We start from the raw sequence: 21,484 nt of genomic DNA on the forward strand, positions 1-21,484 counted from the left end.
AAAAACAATCCGGGTGTGGGACCAGCTGTCACAGGTACGCCGAAAGGAAGGCTGGCTGCTGAGTGCGTCCTGCAAAGCTTTTGGGCATTTGGAATGACATATATATATATATATATATATATATATCAAGCAGGGTATCTCGCACGGAGAAAAGGTGAGCAGCACTCATTCCAGCAAGTAAAAACATGTATTTTTCTGTTGCAGCTGCGGCATTGTATTCCTGATGCATTTCGGTCATACCGTCACCTTCTTCGGGGGAAGTAGCCTCAGCGTCCATGCGGCCAAACACTGAACTCGCCATTCTTGCTCCTTATAGCTAATCACCCCTAGTGGTCACCTCAACGGGCTGGCTGTTGCTATCGTGCATGATGGTACTAGTAGTTCAGTGTTGACCTTTGATGTTATGTTCCCTCAGTGGGAGACGCTTGTTTTCAATGCTGCTACTTTATTTGTCCGGAATCCCCGATCTACTTACCACTTTGAGGCAGCGGGGGACCTTCCCAAAGTCCAGTCTTTGGTGAGCGCCTACTGCCCTGTGTGCTTTTGCTGCGCTCTCGAGGGGTCCATGTTCGGGCAGTGTGCGGCGCTCGTTTCAGGCGGTGCGTGTGCTCAAGGCAGGAACAAGCCTTATAATATCAAGCAGGGTATCTCGCACGGAGAAAAGGTGAGCAGCACTCATTCCAGCTAGTAAAAACATGTATTTTTCTGTTGCAGCCGCGGGATTGTTTTCCCGATGCATTTCGGTCATTCCCTGACCTTCTTTGGGGGAAGTAGCCTCAGCGTCCATGCGGCCAAACACTGAACTTGCCATTCTTGCTCCTTAACCCCTTCCATGCTCATGACGAGCTCAGCTCGTCATGCAGTACAGTGCTCCTGTGCTCATGACGAGCTGAGCTCGTCATGACCACACCCGTTTTTATTGCTGTCCAGCACAGCAGGGGAATATGTGCAGCATCCATGTGGTTATAGCTAATCGCCCCTAGTGGTCACCTCAACGGGCTGGCTGTTGATATCGTGCATGATGGTAGTAGTCGTTCAGTGTTGACCTTTGATGTTATGTTCCCTCAGTGGGAGACGCTTGTTTTCAATGCTGCTACTTTCTTTGTCCGGAATCCCCGATGCTTACCACTCTGAGGCAGCGGGGGACCTTCCCAAAGTCCAGTCTTTGGTGAGCGCCTACTGCCCTGTGTGCTTTCACTGCGCTCTGGAGGGGTCCATGTTCGGGCAGTGTGCGGCGCTCGTTTCAGGCGGTGCGTGTGCTCAAGGCAGGACAAAGCCTTATAATATCAAGCTGGGTATCTCGCACGGAAAAAAGGTGAGCAGCACTCATTCCAGCAAGTAAAAACATTTATTTTTCTGTTGCAGCTGCGGCATTGTTTTCCCGATGCATTTCGGTCATTCCCTGACCTTCTTCGGGGGAAGTAGCCTCAGCGTCCATGCGGCCAAACACTGAACTCGCCATTCTTGCTCCTAATAGCTAATCGCCCCTAGTGGTCACCTCAACGGGCTGGCTGTTGCTATCGTGCATGATGGTACTAGTAGTTCAGTGTTGACCGTTGATGTTATGTTACCTCAGTGGGAAACGCTTGTTTTCAATGTTGCTACTTTATTTGTCCGGAATCCCCGATGCTTACCACTTTGAGGCAGCGGGGGACCTTCCCAAAGTCCAGTCTTTGGCCAGCGCCTACTGCCCTGTGTTCTTTCGCTGCGCTCTGGAGGGGTCCATGTTCGGGCAGTGTACGGCGCTCGTTTTAGGCGGTGCGTGTGCTCAAGGCAGGACCAAGCCTTATAATAACAAGCAGGGTATCTCGCACGGAGAAAAGGTGAGCAGCACTCATTCCAGCAAGTAAAAACATTTATTTTTCTGTTGCAGCTGCGGCATTGTTTTCCCGATGCATTTCGGTCGTTCCTTGACCTTCTTCGGGGGAAGTAGCCTCCGGGTCCATGTGGCCAAACACTGAACTCGCCATTCTTGGGCCTTATAGCTAATCGCCCCTAGTGGTCACCTCAACGGGCTGGCTGTTGCTATCGTGCATGATGGTACTAGTAGTTCAGTGTTGACCTTTGATGTTATGGTCCATTAGTGGGAGACGCTTGTTTTCAATGCTGCTACTTCATTTGTCTGGAATCCCCGATGCTTACCACTTTGAGGCAGCGGGGGACCTTCCCAAATTCCAGTCTTTGGTGAGTGCCTACTGTCCTGTGTGCTTTTGCTGCGCTTTGGAGGGGTCCATGTTCTGGCAGTGTGCGGCGCTCGTTTCAGCCGGTGCGTGTGCTCAAGGCAGGACCAAGCCTTATAATATCAAGCAGGGTATCTCGCACGGAGAAAAGGTGAGCAGCACTCATTCCAGCAAGTAAAAACATTTATTTTTCAGTTGCAGCTGCGGCATTGTTTTCCCGATGCATTTCGGTCATTCCCTGACCTTCTTCGGGGGAAGTAGCCTCAGCGTCCATGCGGCCAAACACTGAACTCGCCATTCTTGCTCCTTATAGCTAAGTGGTCACCTCAACGGGCTGGCTGTTGCTATCGTGCATGATGGTACTAGTAGTTCAGTGTTGACCTTTGATGTTATGTTCCCTCAGTGGGAGACGCTTGTTTTCAATGCTGCTTCTTTATTCGTAGCAGCATATATATATATATATATATAGATTACCTACTGGCAGACGCCAGTAGGTAGTTATAGTTAGAGCCTATTTTCCATAGGAAATCCGCAACATTCTATTTGGAATAACTTAGGTACTGGTTGACGAATCTTTGCGAACTTTTAAAAAAACTGATGGGGTGCTCCGGTCCGCTCCTATCCTGAAAGTCTTGGGGTGATTTGTGAAGCGGGGCTGAGAAAAAAGGAGGTCCCAAAACGTGTTTTCCCCATGCAATTTTCCCTAGGTACTGTTCATCGCGGCTACAGCCCGAATGGCTGAACGGAATTACATCAAATTTGGCAAAGTTATAGTCCTTGGTTCAGACTCGTGCCTTTAGCTTATATGGTGTAAATCTGTTCAGTAGTTCCTGAGAAAATTACAATTAAAAGTACATATATATCTATGGCCTCGGTGGATCCGTGCATCTTGCGCGTATTATGAGCGCACCGTCCCGATCACGTGCTGAATGCTGATTGGCTGTCAAGTGGTTATCAACATCCGAAACCAGGAAGTGTTGGCAGCCATTTTGTGCCTCGGTAGAAGCGAGGATCTAGAAATTAGTGGAAGAAGTGTTCAAAACGTATAAAGGGGGCAGGTTAGAAATATTTTGACCCTCTAGACCTGCTTAGGGGGTCTCACAAGGATACCAAGTGCCCCAAAAATATTTTTTTTGTTGAAAAAATTGAGAAATGTGCGCTGGGTGCATGGATCCGCTGTAAAAAAAATAAAATTAGGCACGGGCTCCTGTGCTTGTTTAAAAATTAGCTACGTGGGAAGGAGAAATCCCGGGGTCTAAAATATTGCATTTGAAGCGGGAGCAGAGAAAAAAGGGGGTCCCAAAACGTATTTTCCCCATGCAATTTTTCATAGGAAGCGTTCATCACGGCTACAGCCCAAACGGATGAACCGAATTACACCAAATTTGGCAAAGTGGTAGTCTTTGGTTTAGACTCGTGCCTTTTGCTTAAATGGTGTAAATCCGTTCAGTAGTTCCTGAGAAAATTACAATTAAATGTTCATATATATCTATGGCCTCAGTGGATCCGCGCACCTTGCGCACACTCTAAGCGCACCGTCCTGATCATGGGCTAATTGACTGTCAAGTGGTTGTCAACATTCGAAACCAGGAAGTGTTGGCAGCCATTTTGTGCCTCGGTAGAAGTGAGGATCTAGAAAATAATGGGACAAGTGTTCAAAACGTGTAAAGGGGGAATGTAAGTAATATTTTGATCATCTAGACCTGCTTAGGGGGTCCCACAAGGACCCCAGGGTCCAAGACAGTTTTGGGGGGAGGGGGAAACTGAGAAATGTGCGTTGGGTGAATGGATCCACCGTAATAAAAATAAAAACGAAGCTGTTCACCTGTGCTTGTTTAAAAGTTAGCTACCTGGGAGGGCCAAATTCCGGGGTTTAAAGTATTACATTTGATGGGGGTCCAGAGGGGCCATGTAGCCCGGGGACCGCCCTTCCTCAGTGCTACAAAATAAATGGGTGAGGGAGCTCAAAGGTCCTTCTAAGCCCCGGGGATTACCATCCTCCAGGGCTTTTTATATTTTGGGAGGGGGGGGGCGCATGGTCTCCATTCTGGAGCAGTCAAAAGCCTTGGGGAACACCACCTCCCAGGAGCGGCTCCTGCTGTGTCTCGGGGTGTATACCCCCGGGACACTGTTGTTTGCTATGGCAGGGCGGGAGTCGAGGTTCCCGCTGTGTCATAGCAAACTTGAGGGCATATTAACAAGTGCCATTTTGCCGCAATTTTTTAAATAAAGCCAACAATGTGGTGAAAATGATATCGCCCTATTTACTAGGTAACGCTAAGCTGCATTAATGCATGTTAGCAGCCGGTTTGCTAAAGGCTCGCCTCATATCTCCAATGAGTTGCAATGTAGGTGTTCTCCATGGCAAGGTAGGTGTTTCTATGAGAATATAAAAAGGAAGAGGGAGGTATGACAACAGCATTGTATTTACAAGGCGGCCCTGGATTTGAGGACCGATAGCAAAACTCTTGCTAATTGCAGTTTATGTTGGATCCTAACATCTGTTCTGAAGTAGACTTAAACATGTTTAATATGCGAGGTGGATTGCTATGTTAAGTCCACAGTCTTATATTACCAAGCTTTTCACTTGCGAACATAAATTATCACTGTATTTCTCGCAATATTGGGGGCATATTTACAAGGACAGCGTTAAAATTATCTTTGCTTTAGCTTTAGGAAATTGTTGTTCAAGCGGCCATAATGGCTTAATTATAGGTTTTTGAGAATTTGTGAGAATTCCAATAGAAGCCCAGGTTTACACCAGAACATTTTAACGCTGTCCTTGATAATATGCCCCCAAGATTGCTGTGACAGGGCGAGAGCCTCGGCTCTCACTCTTGCATAGCAAATAGCAATGTTGAAAAAATCTTCTGGTAAGATAACAAAGGATTTTAAAGTCAATTATCACCGTTTTAGTTGTAGTTTGCTGCCATTAAAGCAGCAACAATTTTAACGCCGTCCTTGTAAATATGCCCCTAAGTTTTGTAATGTCAACAATCCCGTCTCCCATTTAAATTGGCACAAAGTATTTACTGAAGTGCATTGTGAATCCTGAAGCAACACTGTCTAATTGTGATCAATAAAGAATTCGAAGAGTTGTGACCTTCTTTTACTCGTAATGTACATAGGGGCAGATTTACAAGTCCCTTGCGCCACTATTGCATCACTTTTAACATGGGAAAAGTGATGCGAAAGTGGCGCATGGGGCTTGTAAATCTGCTACACAGTGTTCTGTCTCAGTTTGCTTTCCTCTCTGTCATGTAGAGGATCCTGGGTAAATATAACAGTTTCTGTACAGCAAGTACCTTTCAACCCTACCCCCAAACTGCTTAGTGCCTGTTACCATAGTAACAGTTCATGGAACACTTAAGTGAGCACACAGGTTACAAGTTCACCACACAATGTTGCTAATCCAAATAGTTACTGTGCTGGAGTTTTTAAAATTTTCCATAGGAACCGTTAATCGCAGCAACAGATTCTGGTAAACAGCTGGTAAAGAGTTAGCCTCAGTATTATAATTCTACTTATAAACATCATTTCTATTTTTAATTGTTTAATGTTTTCTAAGCATATGATTTTCACACTAAAAATGAAATTTTGTCTGAAAAAGAAGACGTATATACTTTTTTAATTAACTTTTATTAACAATAAATAACTAGAAACATAACTTTAAGATAATAATATAATAAATAACTAGAAACATAACTTTAACATAACAATACATTAAACAAAATGTGAGATGGACTCCAATGGAAGGAGGGTAGGTAAACTGCAAAACAAAGATGAAAATAAGTGTTTAAATTTAGATCGATGTGACTGAATGAGGTAAAAGATCACAAATTAAGGTAATACTTGGCAATATTTGGTTATTTGCAAATCTGCAGTGTGCCTTATACATTCCACCTCTCTAATAGGCCCGCGTTGAAGAGGTGTCTGTAGGGAAGTGCCTACTGCGTTAGATTTACAGTACGGACCAACAGGTCTTTAAAATGATTCAGAGATGAGACAGATGTAGGTGAGCGATCAAGACATTATACAGGACAATATAGTTCATTTCAAACGCATGTAATTGGAGGCATTGTGTATCTAGGCCGCTCTGCTTACCTTGTGTAAACACTGTGGTGAACAGAGTTCATAACTTGAATTTTGCTTTGGTTCTACACTGCAGACTGTATTAAATTCAGCCTTGATTTATTTATCAGCAGAGTGGACAGCAGCGTCCATAACTTATCAAGAGAAAGAGAAACAATGTGATAGAGAAGGAGAGAGAGAAAAAGAGAAAAAACGACATTAAAAGTGTGAGAGAGAGAAAGTAGTAGTTGGAGCAGGAGAGGTAGTGTTAATACTGGAGAAAATCTTCGTAGCTCACCTTTTTGCTTTCGTTGTGTGTCCAAGCACGTGCCGGTTCATGGTGCACCCTTAAGTTTAGTGATCTGAAAGGTAGTATAGAGTTAGTAATAGCTGAGTACATACAACTGCACAGGTATATTTCTGCTTTATGTCTTTGGACATTCAGGATACTGTATTACATCAACTTTCAATGCAAGGTGGTGTCTGCGTGCTCTTTTTCTCCCAGAGTACTATACCCCATGCACTCCCACTGCATAGTGGTGAGTTCTCATTACTGCGTACCCAGACTGTTGGACCCCATTGACGCCCAGATTCCGGAGGTGAGTGCCTTTTCTTGCTCACTCAGACTGTTCCAACCTATCCATTCTCACTGCCTGGAGGTAATTGTACATTCCTACGCAGTCAAGCTGCTGCACAGTACCCACTCTCTCTGCACACAGGTGACTTCTGGTTGCTTCAGAAACAAGCTACTTTGCTCACCTTGTGCCATTGGCGTGATTCAAAGAGGTTGCACCAAATGTCGAAGCAGCCTTCTCAGACGTTGCTACGATGGCCACGCATCATCGCAGAATCCTCAAATGTTGAGCTTAGGAGGTGTTGGGGGAGACACGCCAATTTGTGAAACACAACCTGTTAGATAAAAAGGAAGATAACATTGTGCGTCATTTCTTTATTAAAGGAGAGAGGAAATGAGAGAGTGACTGAAAAGAATATTCACAGCTCACCTTTCTGTCACCGGTGTGTCATTCACCACGTGCCGGGACATAATGCACCCTGAAGTTATACATCTAAAAATAGTAAAAGAAAGATGTTATAATTGGCAATTGTCACTATCTTAATGTGGAGTAGAATTACATCACCCTTTCACACACCTTCCCTTCCGCATTAAAAACACAACTATTTGTACAGATCCAACTTGTTTAATAGGCTTCGATTTATGAACAAATAGTTGACTAGTAATGTTTTCCTTCTGGTTGTGAAAGTAAGTGGTCTGCAGTGATCCAAGTGGTTTCAATCATCACAAGCGACAGACATTTGACCGACTATAAAAACTTTCCTGCTATTGGAAAATAAAATACAAATACAATATGATACAGTATATAGGACTGCGTACGCCTATATCGCTGCGTCGCCTTTTGTATCCAGTCTGCTGCACCCCATGTACTCCCTTAGCTGCGCACCCAGGCCTCACTGCTCACCTTTTTGTGGACAGGGCGCCTTCTACATCATGCAGTCCGCTCTGCCACCAAGAAGTCTCACATATGGTACTGAATCTTGATATCACTATGGTTAAGGACATACTCGTGCTCCCCTCATCATCGCAGGTTGCTCACCCGCTCAATCCTTGCAGTACCACTAACTCAGTGACCAAAGAGGCCACGCACGTAGTGGTGGGCCCCCCTGCTTGGTGGTTCGGGCCTACATGAGGCGTCGGAACCACTAGGACGGGCTATCCCAGCGCTTGTGATGGGAGCAACTCTAAAATGGCATAGAGCATGTGTGCCCTATCTTCTTATTGGTAGGGTCACGTGTGCAATGACGTATATGCTGGATGGGTGTGGTGTGGGTGTATACCAGCCATGAGGGAGTGTGTGTGTGCTGTTTCGGCAACTAGACCTGGAAGTAAGAAATCACTACAATGGAAATCTGGGTCATGTAGCGTTGTTGTGTTTTCCTGTAAACGTGAGCGGAGTGGGCTGGCCTGAAGTATGCCAGTGCTGCGCGAGGCTGTGAACGGTGACTCCGGAGCTATGGGCGTGGTTCAGTCGTGAGCTATATGAGAAATCAACTGATTCGGGTGTCCGTGTTGAAGTGCTGCCATCACCCGGGTCTTATACTTAAATGTGTCATCATGTCTGTAAAGTCCCACAATATGGCTAACATGGAAAGGACGGGGTATTATTGACCTTATATTCATCCATAGTTGTACAGATAAAAGATGGTGGACATGACACATTTCTGCGAATATGAATGTTTGTTGTACATTCAGTGGAGTGTTGTAGCTGTAGTAATACATGGCTGTGAAAGGTTTAGGTTGCAGTTTTTGGCACATGAAGGGCAGATAATATATATACGTATGTGGTCATTCAGGTATACTGTCGAACTTGGTGCTGAAAATCAGTATTCGAGACTCGGAGTTGCATTCACATCCTGTTATTGTAGAGTAATGATGTAACCTACGCGTGCCTGAAAATGTAATGTAAATGCGGTGCTCATGTAAATTGTTGATATAGTTTTGGATCGACTTTGCACTATATAAATAAGCTTAAAAAGACAAAAAAACAATAAATAGCACACACTTATGAATTGACCATACATTTTCTTTGCATTATTGTAATGATCCACTTTGTACGTTTGTATTTGTAGAATGAGCGAGAGAAAGTTATATATCAAAGTTTTTGTTATTGGCAGAGGTAAGATGGCTGCATACGCTGTTTACAGCACAATATAATATGGTAGGGCGCAGGAGATGCATTTTACAAACATAATAAGTACACAGACTCAGATAGATAGTTGAAGTGGGTACGGGGACGTGTGCTCAACTCCATTTTATTACTATGCTGTTGGTAACAATAAGAATAGTAATCATGATATCATACACAGATATTCAATCATAAACAGTTTATGACTTCTGCTGTACAAAGGTAGGAGCACTATATGTGAAATATTACACAGAGGGTTCTATCGAAAGGGATCATGAGTTGGGGATCGTTTTGTGTGGATCCTGCGATGATGCGTGGTTCAGGCAGAGCGTACTGGTAAGAATGTCTTTTGGCAACTGAATTTCACCTTAATAAGGCCACGTGGTGATTATTTATTGTGCACTGAGTTAGTGGTACGTCTAGTGCTCAGCGTGTGCTCACCCTGCGATGATGCGTGGTTTAAGCAGTCTGTACTCAAAGAATTGACTGTTGCATACTGGACTGCATGAACTTTGAGGGGGAAAAAATTAAACTACCATCAATGGTTATCAATTGCTCTGCAAACTATGTCTACTGAGTGCTCCCCATACAAATTAAACGATTGCATTTCACGCAGTGCATTCTAACTTTCTCAAAATGGGAACGTATTAGGGGTGGGCGGAATTTGCGTAATCGCGTTATGCAAATCTCCGTGAAACAGTAAAAAATCTCAGCGAACACGCAGAGATTCTACGAACACGCGGGATTGCTTGTTTTCGCGAAGCTTTTTTACTGTTCGCAATCGCTGTTTGTTTGCTTGGGTTGAAATATCTCATGAACACGCATTTTGTGATCGCGAACAAGCAAAAAATTTCGCGAAGTCGCGGAATGCAGAATTTTGGGCAATTTTGCGTTCTCCGCGGAACGCGAACTTACCCAAATTCTGCAAACTCCGTGGAAAGAACGGAATTTACCTCCCAGGCCTAGAACGTATGTCTGGTGGCAATGTTAAAGGTGATGCCCCATAGGTACTTGGTATTGCCGTTGGTGGAGGTACATTTTGGCGCTGTGTTCTACATTCTTTTTGAGAATAGTTCACAGGATGCAGGGATTAAAGATGCTTGCGCATACTAGCAGTGCCACAAGAGTATTTTTTGCCTCTGTCTTAAATAAATCAAGGCTAAATTCTCTACTGTCTGTAGTGTAGATACAGAGCTGAATTCAAGTTGTAAACCCTGCTGTTCACAGTGTAGATCCTAGGCTGGACTGCATGATCTGTAATCACGATTGAAATAAAAGATGAAACATCTATGGAATACATTGTTGAAATGTGTATGTTTCAGGGACATTATAGTTCAAGTTGCGACCTGTGCTGTTCGCAGTGTAGGCTGCCATTGAGTGTGCCTTTGCACTTGCAGCGTGAATTTAGTTTTTAAACCTAGAACTGATATAAAAGAGGTTTAAGAAGGAAGACTACTAAAGGGATATTGTATAGGGTTTGATAGACGTTTTACTTTGTTTGGTAATGCACTCTGCAAATAATAAATGAAGAGTCAGTTGAATTCTGCCTGAATACGGCCACGTGGCGATGAATTATTGTTTACTGAGTTAATAGTACCTTTGGGACTGAGCGTGTATGTAACCTGCGATGATGCGTGGTCTGGGCAGGCCGCACTGGGGGTAGTATTTTTGGATACTGAATTTTGCCTTAATAAAGCCTTGTGGCGATTATTTATGGTGTACTGAGTTAGTGGTACGCCTGGTGTTTAGCGTGTATGTACCCTGCGATGATGCATGGTCGGGGGAGAGGGGAGACACAGCAATTGGAGTCATGTCTTTTGTTGATTGAATTCTGCATAAATTCTATTTAAAAGTGTTAGTATGCCTGACTGTGACGTAAAACTGTTCACTCTTCTTTGCGATGATTTATGGTGCACTGAGTTAGTAGTACCTTTGGCGCTGAGCTTGTACGTAGCCTGCGATTATGCGTGGTCCAGGGGTCCGCACTGGGAGCAATGTTTTTGTCTAGTGAATTCTGCCTTAATAAGGCCACGGGGAGATGACTTGTGGTCCAGTGAGTTAGTAGTACCTGAAGAACTCAGTGTGTGCGCACCATGCGATGATCCGTGGTTCAGGCGGGTCGCACTGGTACAATGTCTCTTGCCTATTAGAATGCATCATGTGCAATCACCACTCCACCTGAATCGTGAGGCCTTACAATGTAGATCGAAGGCAGTAGTCAGTACAGACATTGAGGAATGTTTTTTGTTGCATCCTTTAATAAAATCTGAAGACATACAGTACAACTGTCTATGCCTTAAAGAAAGCAAGGCAGAATTTCATGCTGTCCGTAGTGTAGATCCAAAGTTGAATTCAAGTTGTGAACCCTGCTGTTCTCACTGTTGATCGAAGGCAGTAGTTAGCACAGACATCAAAAATTATTTTTGTGGTATCCTTTTACAAAATCTGAGGACATAGAGTACAATTATCTGAGCCTTAAATAAATCAAGATTGAATTTCATGCTGTCCGTAGTGTAGATCCAAAGCAGAATTCAAGTTGTGAACCCTGCTGACCGCACTGTAGATTAAAAGCAGTAGTCAGCACAGATATGGATGAATGATTTTTGTCTCTTATTTTAACAAAATCTGAACACATACAGTACAATTGTCTCTGCATTAAATAAATCAAGGGTGAATTCCCTACTGTCCGGAGTGAAGATGCAGAGTTGAATTCAAGTTGTGAACCCTGCTGTCCGCAGTGTAGATCGAAGGCAGTAGTCGACACAAACATCGAGGAACACTTTTTTGTCACATACTTTAACAAAATCTGAGGACACAGTACAATGGTCTCTGCCTTAAATAAATCGAGAATAAATTTAATGTTGTCTATAGTGCTGATGCGCTTCTGGTATCAAGTGGTGAACTCTGTTGATCGCAGTGTACATTTTAAGGCAGTACTCAGTACAGACATTGAGGAATGTTGTTTGTTGCATCATTTAACAAAATTGTTTCTGCCTTACATACATCAAGGCTAACTTCAATGCTGTCCGTAGTGTAGATGCAATGCTGAATTCAAATTGTGAACCCTGCTGTCCGCAGTGTAGATCGAAGGCAGTAGTCAGCACAGTTATAGATGAATGCTTTTTGCCACATCCTTTTACAAAATCAGAAGACATATAGTACAATTGTCTCATTAAATAAAGCAAGGCTTGATTCAATGTTGTCCGTAGTGTAGATCCAAAGCTGATTTCAAGTTGTAAACCCTGCTGTCCGCAGTGTAGATCAAAGTCCCTAGTTGACACAGACATAAGTCTGTGGTTCTGTTCCGTTGAGTTTGGAGTGGGGCTGTATTGAGGAGGAACGTGGTCATGGCAGCAGCCACGTGGCAGGGTGAGGACCTTCACTGTGGCAGAGTCTTTTCTCTTTGCAGAAGTGAACCATGCCCAAGGCGTTGCCTAATTATTTATAGTCTTTCACTGGAGTTGCGTACATTGGACCAGCCCACTCCACTTCTGCTTCAAGGTACGGGGAGGACAACACAGCTACATGACCGAGATATTCCTCAGAGTCTGAGAAAATATGGTTGCGTCCACTATGCAGTACACTACAGGAATCAATACTATTTTTTTACATGGAAAAGTTTTTTGTTTCTATAGTGAGTTGTGTATAGCATATCTTTGGTACACTTGGGATTCTGTAAATTATTGTTGATGTGCGAATTTACTCCCTTATACATATTTGGTTGCCACATCTCTGAACATTCAGCTATTGGGCGTTTGAGAGGATATGGTATCTTGGGAAGGTCCGTTGTCCTGTTTTGCGCTGCTTCTGAGGTAGTGGGGGAGAGGGATTGGGGGGATGGTTGTGGAGGTGGTGGTGCTGGGTGTTGTGATTTTGTTGTGTTTCAGAGGTGCATGATTAGTACCTCTATCACATTTTCGTCTTTAAATATGGGTGTTGCTTAGGTGTAATTCATGCAGTAGCTAGTCAACATCCTTACACCAGTTAAATGTTGACGTTGATTTGTTACTGGTAAGTGGAGCTATCGCCAGTTTTTTTGTTGTTTGTGGGGATTTTGTTGGCGGAAGGAATCAATTGAAGAGTGGTGATATTTGCAGTTTTTACTAGGTTGAGATTGGGATGATAATTAAAAAAGAAAGAAAAAATAGATATGCTTAATGAACATTATAATTAGAAATTAGCATTTAAAAAACCTTTGAAATTCACTGAAAAAACAATAGGTTGCAGGCAGGTTATAGTTAGGAATTATCATTTAAAAATCCTTAGAAATTCACTGAAAAAACCATAGGTTTCAAGCAAGTTATAGTTAGGAATTATCATTTAAAAAACCTTATAAATTAATTGAAAAAACCATAGGTTTCAGGGGTGTTCTAGTTAGCTGGATATTTCACTCGTACAAAACCATTGAAATTCCTCTGTTATAGTTAGTTGTACTAACTGTAACTCACGCGCCCGCAATCCACTGGTGATTATGTCACATATTACATCATTCATGACATGGTCAGTGACATCACTGATGACATCTCAAATTACATCACTGATGACATCACTGATGACATCATCCACGTGACAATCAGATACACCTTATCATACACTTCTATAACCTTTCATCACTCACTGTAAAATACAGAGTACCATATTTGAATCCATTGACACAGCAATACAAGTATCTAAAAACCCACTCAGTGATTCCTAGATCTACACACAAATCTAATCAATTAACTGTAGATTCACTCATACATGTTGTCAATGATCAATAGAACACTATCAAATATACTTATACACCTATATTGACATTACACACCAGCACACATCCTATTCAGTTATGCAGTCATCCTACTCACTTTTGCAAACAATGTATCATATTTACATTTACTCAGCTACACACAAATATCACTTTATTTATTCATATAGATAGTAACTCATACTTAGTGTGTTATGAAATCACTATAACAAGTATACAGTTATCTATACAGTCACTCATGCAATCAATGAGTTTTATGTATACGTATGTATATACAACAACTGTGTGGGTACACAGTACCAATTCAAAATACATAAACACTTGAAAGAAACAAAATGTCGACGCAGCGTTTCGGTATGTTGCAATAACACCTTCTTCAGGACAGTTCTCTAATCAAAGAAAACATACAATTATTAATCACATTAATATAATATTTTACTAGTCTTTCACAGGTTTTTTTCACATATCGAACAACCTTTATGAACTTTCTACATGGCATGCATTATATGCTATGTTCCTCATCTTTTGTTATACAACAGGTTATAGGCACTCTACAAGGCATACTAGTGGGTCTATTGAGTTTCAGCTATTCCAGTAGCAACGGAAATATTTTACACGATTAATTATTGGTAGGTGAGTATTACTACCAGTTGGACTGATTATTTTATATACTCCGTTGTAAATACGGACAGAAAATTGTTATTAATTGTAGGCAATTACCTCATTTAGATTGTATGCCTTTGCCTTAGATTTTAGGCTATCTTCTCTGGCGAGTCTGGAATGTTTTTGGGGTTGACCAGAGCCTTGCACTTGACCAAGTCCTGTTGTTTCAGAACACTACCACCTTTGAAGACAATGTAAAGGACATCCCCCATTATTTTAGATCTTTATCTTGGGTGTCCCTTTTCTATGTTACAGGTAATTAATACATATTTACCTTCAAGAAACAATGTCTTCCCTTTTCTTCTTTTAATTTTGGGGCTATTAGATAACTGTATTTTCCTTTGGTGGGATAGTATATAGCTATAATAGCAGACAAAGAAGAGGAAAGAAAGACCTTTGTTACAATCTAGACCCTCTTGTCTTGATGTGATTTGCATCAATCTAAAGGGTTTAAAAATTACCTTTATATTGCAATGTTTCCGGTTTTTTATGTACCGAGGAGCCACCGATTATTTTGACATTAAAATCGAAATAGCTGTAAATAAAACCAGAAAGACTTGATTTAATGTGCTAAGTCCTATGTTTATAAAAGCTTTATAAGCGCAATATACCTAAGGTTCTCTTAGTACCGGCTTACCGAATTGTTTAATTTCGCACTGTAGATCCAACCGTGGTTGTATGTCCCACTATTTGATTCATTGGATGCTGCTTAGGCCGGTGGTTTCCTAATTCACCATCTGTAATACATACAAAGTCGTCTTACCATTACGAGTATATTGGTCTTCTAATCTGCCCCGCTTGTTGTGTGGAGGTCGGGTAGTTTCTATTATCTCATTCCCTTGTCTAAAAAGTGTTTCCCAAGGTGTGTTTTTATATCCAGGCGTAACTATTTAATCTTTTACGGGATACTTGTACTCCCTACGCGTTTAGCTTACAGATTATCTGTATGGTGCTGACACCGCTTTACTCATGACAGCGCTGTGCTCTCCATGTAGGATGTAGGATGTAGGATGGCCGTATTATTCTATTACTCGTCGTCTGGGTGGCATAGATTTACGTCAGCCTATACTCCTTTTCCTTAATTCCCTTTGTGTTAAGACTTACCGAGTTTTTTTCATCTATGTCATGAGTGCTTGTAGTCGCGTGATGCTTGTCGTGTATGTGGCGTTATTTCTAAAATGGAGCATGCGCCTCTTGACTCCCCTTATTTTGTGAGTGTAGTCACAGTCTGTTTATATTTACATAAAAAACGGGAATCTCCCGTTTATTGCTCTAAGTTCTATTTGCTAGCGTTCACTATTCCGTCTCTTTTGTCTATAAATCTATTGACAACCGCGGAGTCTATTTTCTCACCTGTAAAATTGTGGTCGGCCTCCCTGCTCCTCGCGTACGTCTCTTCATTCGCGCCAAATTCATTTAACTATTCGGCGTTGGGTTTTTTGTACTGTTATTTCCGGCAGTGGTCTCGCGATAGTACGTAACCCTTCGTTACGTTCGTTTCTATGGAAACCCGCGATGCCTGTTGCTTCGTGTTAGTATAGAAAGGAAAACTTTATTAGTTTAGACATCGCATTTGCCTCGCAGGTGTTTTTATCTGATCCTTAGACCAAATAACGTTTACTAGAGAGGAAAAGTCAAACAAATTCTCTCTTTTTGTGATGGCAGTACTATATCTTATAGCTTAGTGCGATTTGGGACACATGTTACTTTCTCCCATAGCTCTTATGTCCCTAAAGGTTTAAAAAGGATCTTAAGAGAATCTTTTTCTTTAGAGGTTTCAAACTACCATCACATATTCTCGAGGATTTTTTCGAAAATTATTTTAGGGGAGCAATTCACCTTGGGTCAGCATCTGGTATTTTCCTTAACATTAAGTTTGCATCTGGTATTTTCCCTATCTTGAGAGTATGTGGAACTGTTCCTCATGTTCATTCTCACCTATTTATCAACTACAGAGTTATAGGTATATTCTGTCCTCGTCTATGCAGTATGTCTCATAGAATGCGCTCCCAGTCCTCTCTGCTATTTAAGCCCTTCCTGACTGTGTTAAAGCGCGACATATAGAACTGTTCTCTTTTTTTCCTTTTATTGTCTAAATCGCCTCCTCTGCTGTTGATAGTGACTATTTCGAGGCCACACCACATAAGGTCTGTGATTTTGTGGTTGGCTGATGTCCAGTGTTCTGACAGGGGTGCACCTTTCTTCCCTGTCCTTATTGCTGATCTATGTTCATTAAGCCTGAGGCGAATCTCCCTTGAGGTTTCTCCTATATAGGCTAAATCGCAGAGACATTTGATCATATAAATTATCCCTTTTGTTCTGCAGTTGATGAAAGATTGCACTTTATGGGCAACGTCATTATGTTTTATCCTTGTTCCCTTTAGGATTGTTTCACAGTTCATACAGTTACGACAGGGAAAAGTTCCGGTTGGGAAGGGTGCACTGTCAATTCTTGGTTGAGTCATTGGGGTTTCCTCTCTATATGTGTGAACTAATTTGTTTCTGATAGTTTGGTTTCGTCGGTAAGAAAACATAGGTTTAGGCAGTTTCTCTTTCTTTTTATTTTTGATCATATGCCAATTTCTATTTATTATATTTTTGACTTTTTACTGATTTGACTGTAATTCATTACAAAAATCAATGGCTGGTTCCCTTCTTGTGACTGTCTCTGTTTTTTCACTAAAAGTGACTCTCTGTCGTAGTATTTAGCTCTTTTCATTGCGTGTTTGATTATGCGTCTCGGGTATCCTCTATCTCTAAACTTTTCCATGAGGATCGTCGCATGTTTATCATAATCCTGTGTCTGTGTACAATTTCTTTTTAAGCGTAAAAATTGTCCAAAGGGTATGTTATCTCTTTGGCATGGGGGATGATTGCTCGTGTAATATGCAACATTGTATTTCTGTCTGTTGTTTTAGTAAACAACTCCACTTGGAGTTCCTCTTCCACATTTTTAATTATTATATCTAAAAATTTGCATTGTCTTGTATCATAATTGGATGTAAATTTTAAATTAAGATCTCCCAAATTTAACCATTCAATGAATGAGTTCAAAGTATCTTCTGAGCCTGTCCAGATAAAAAAGATATCATCTATGTATCTTGACCACCCCATTAAATTTTCATAAAAAGGGGCGGATTCGTTAAAGATGTGGATATCTTCAAACTGTGCTACATATAAACCTGCTAGGCTCGGAGCACAGGTGGCTCCCATGCTGGTACCCTTTGTTTGTTTAAAAAAACTTTTTGGGAAAATAAATATGTTGTTTTTCAAAACCATAGTCACACAATCTACGATGAATATATCATGGGGGCTCAGGTCCATGTCACCTTTCTGCAACAGGGATTCCACCATCCTGATGGTGCTGTTTTGAGGGATATTTGTGTAAAGGGCCTCAATATCCAGTGTGACCAAAAATTGGGTATCTGGGTTGAATGGGAGGCCCTCTACCTTCTTGATGATGGCTGTCGTGTCCTTAATGTATGCTTTCTGGGCAACAACAAGTGGTTGCAGAAAAATGTCTGCATACTTGCTCAAAGGTTCAGTTAGTGACCCGATACAGGAGACAATAGGTCTCATCGGTGGGTCATATATATTTTTATGTACCTTTGGAAGGCCATACAATGCCGGGATTATTGGATTGGTGTTCATTAGAAATGTATATTCGTCATCACAAATGACCTCATCCTCTTTGGCCAATTTCAACATGTCTTTTATTTTGATGTTAAGATCTGTCCAATCATAACGGGTTATTTTTTGATACTGTTCTCTGATGTTTAACAGTGACATTATTTTATCGTTGTATTGTTTGGTATTCATGATGACTATACTCCCGCCTTTGTCGGCCGGTTTGATTGTCAGATTGTGACAGGCTTCTAGATTCAACAGTACCTGTTTTTCTTCTACTTTGAGGTTATGGCTAATCCACGATTTTTGGTTTAATAGATCTTGGACACTATCTTCCATAGTTCTTTCGAACGCCTCAATATCCTTATCTATTTGACTCAAATGGGGGGTCCAGGTAGATTTGAGTTTGAGACCTGATTTATTCTCAACGGGTACCCTTTCTTTGCCCTCAAAATATGAATTCAATCTAATCTTACGGAAAAAGTTCTGAAGGTCTCTTTCTAAATTGAACCTATCTGCATGGGAGGCCATTGCAAAGCCCAAACCCTTTTCTAGGACTTTTATTTCTGTATCTGTAAGTTCCCTATCAGAAAGGTTGATGACTGAAGCTTTATTTGTCTTTATGTTTCCCAGTTTTTTTGGCTCCTGGTGTGAGGTCATCGGTAAAATTGGGGTTGAGGGGTGAAATTGCCCCTCCCCCTGCCTCTCCCCCTCTGTTGACCCTGATTCTGGCGTTGCTCTAAAAAAGACAATTTATCCCTGTTTGGACCAGTTGCTGTATCCTTTTCTCTAGTTGATCTGCTATCTGACTGATTTTCATTGTCTGATTCTGAACTGTTGTACGATGTATCGAAAAAAACTGACCTTTTTTTTCTGAAACTGTTGTGTCGGATGTTGTTGCCAGTTTCTGCGATTTTGAAAGCTCTCACTAGGTCTCTCGTAGTAGTCCTTTTGAAGGTATGGATAGACGTGCTCAGGGTTGAATTTAGCTATATCTTTCCTTAATTTATTAGATTTCTTGTTGACTAAATAATCTCTATAACCTGTAAAGTCAGTCATGATGTCATCTAGTTTCTTTTTGGCATCGTCGAGGGCTGTACTATCGTTCAATTGTTCTTCTAGATCTTTGATTTCTTGCCTTTCTATAATCAGGATGTCGGTGGCGGTTTCTATAATTAAAAGCATCCAATTACGGCTGCATCTGTTGGCAACTAAGGTCCAATTTTGTATACATTTTTGATTATTGATAAATATGCCCGGTTCATTCGTCACCTGGAGACCCTTGGGTATAATGCCCTTTTTACAATAATCTATCAGAAAATCTGAGTGTAGTTCTGTTCTGATAACTTTTTTTTTTTAATTCCATAAGGTTCTCCACTGCTCTTCATCAGTGTTGTCTATGTGAACTGCTGTGATATTTTTGGCAGTACCATTAATGATTTTGTTAAATTGGTCTTCGCTATAACTATATGTTTTAAGGCCTTCCATCCTTACCTCACAGTTATATTAATTAGAGGTTCACGGTTTACCTCCCCAGCTAACAAGCTGAAAACTATGTGTACAAACAAAAGGAGGTCTCCTTAGAAATCCATCAGGGGACAAGGAGAAACAGGAATAAGAAATCAAAAAGTCCCTACAACCCAGTATCGGAGAAAGGACTGGCAGCTGATAACAGAACCCACTAGTGCCAGCTAATTACAGGTTTGTGTTAAAGTTATACGATTATAATAAAGGTTTATTCCACAAAAAGTTTATATTAAAACATTTCAATTTAATCTTTTATAAAAAACACATTTAATGCATACAAGTGCCATTACAATAAAACATGCCCATGTTTTATTGTAATGGCACTTATATGCATTAAATGTGTTTTTTATAAAAGATTAAATTGAAATGTTTTAATATAAACTTTTTGTGGAATAAACCTTTATTATAATCGCATAACTTTAACACAAACCTGTAATTAGCTGGCACTAGTGGGTTCTGTTATCAGCTGCCAGTCCTTTCTCCGATACTGGGTTGTAGGGACTTTTTGATTTCTTATTCCTGTTTCTCCTTGTCCCCTGATGGATTTCTAAGGAGACCTCCTTTTGTTTGTACATATACAACAACTGTCACATACACTGCTTTTTATTTTTTCTACTTGTTGGACATGTACCCTTAAGAAATATATTTGCTCATCACCACACCCATAAAGATATTCAATCACCCAAACAACAATTATAACATGTAGTCTTAACGTCATATACCTACTGAATTAAGTATTCACACATGTTTGGGCAATCACAGATCCCCAACTGAACCACACACACATTCACTCTCCATGCAAATAGTCAGGTAACTAATCAATAACTAATATAGATTTTCACTTAGCTAGTAACCAACTGGTGCAGCAGTTTACACAACAACTGACCACGTAATACAGATATTCACACAGTTTAGTCACTATCCAATATATTTAGTGAGACACTATAAATTACTCAAGTAAACAATCAATCACACTGCTACTAAATCCTCTATCCAGATATTTATATATCCACTGATTCTTCAATGCACATTGGTGTATATATAATACATATTTAAATAACAAACCAAACCACATTCACTGGATGATGTCATTAGTGATGTCATTTGAGATGTAATCAGTGATGTCATCAGTGATGTCACTGACAATGTCATGAATGATGTAATATGTGACATCATCACCAGTGGATTGCGGGCACGCGAGTTACAGTTAGAACAACTAACTATAACGGAGGAATTTCAATGGTTTTGTATGAGTGAAATGTCCAGCTAACTATAACACCCCTGAAACCTATGTTTTTTTCAATCAATATATATATATGCATTGTAAAGGCATGTGCATTGATACAACATCATTGTAAATTATGTTTCCTAACAAACAAGTATTGACATAGACAAAAGACTGGATAGCAATACTTGACCAGTTGCCATTATTATTGAGAAAACCCATTTTCTCAATAGAATTAGAAAAACTCAAGATAACAGTTTTCCCTACTCATAATCAACTCCGCATTGGTTTGTGTTACTTTATCCTGACATGAATAATTCTTTAGTGCACTGTGACCTATTAACTAAGACTAGTCTAGACTTCATCAATTGCCTTAGAAACTATGTCTTTGTGGAGTTGTATTTTGTTTGGTGTATTTGTTGCTTTTTTTACTTGGTTTTTATTGACGTCATTTTCTCTATTACTTTTCCCCCACCAGCTACAAGTGGAGGCACCTCCTGGAACAACGATTGGCTATGTGGTTGAGAATTGGCACATCTGTCTGCCGAAGTTTACTGTGTTGAATGAGAAGAGAGAAGGAGTTTTGAAAATTAATGGCCCGTGTGTTGCTTGTAGCTGCTGTTCTGACGTGGATTTTCAGGTTTGTTATATTTAGAAACACTTACATTTTTCAAAACTGAGCATGCACCGTTTTCTAATCCCATGAATGTCTTTTTATGACTTATTTCATCCATGGTGGATCATC

The 21,484-nt window shown here is 41.0% G+C and overlaps 1 protein-coding gene across 8 annotated transcripts in view; it reads left to right on the forward strand.

The window, feature by feature from the left end:
• The window catches only part of LOC144791058 (phospholipid scramblase 1-like), a 401,648-nt gene that overhangs the window by 361,459 nt on the left and 18,705 nt on the right, over window positions 1-21,484 (forward strand). For all 8 annotated transcript variants that reach the window (XM_078665694.1, XM_078665698.1, XM_078665693.1 and 5 more), the window contains one exon: window positions 21,218-21,379. In XM_078665694.1, coding sequence (XP_078521820.1) covers window positions 21,218-21,379 — 162 coding nt within the window. The remainder of the gene's footprint in view (window positions 1-21,217; window positions 21,380-21,484) is intronic.

Source organism: Lissotriton helveticus, chromosome 11, assembly GCF_964261635.1.
Source record: "Lissotriton helveticus chromosome 11, aLisHel1.1, whole genome shotgun sequence".
In the NCBI taxonomy this organism is placed as follows: domain Eukaryota; kingdom Metazoa; phylum Chordata; class Amphibia; order Caudata; family Salamandridae; genus Lissotriton; species Lissotriton helveticus.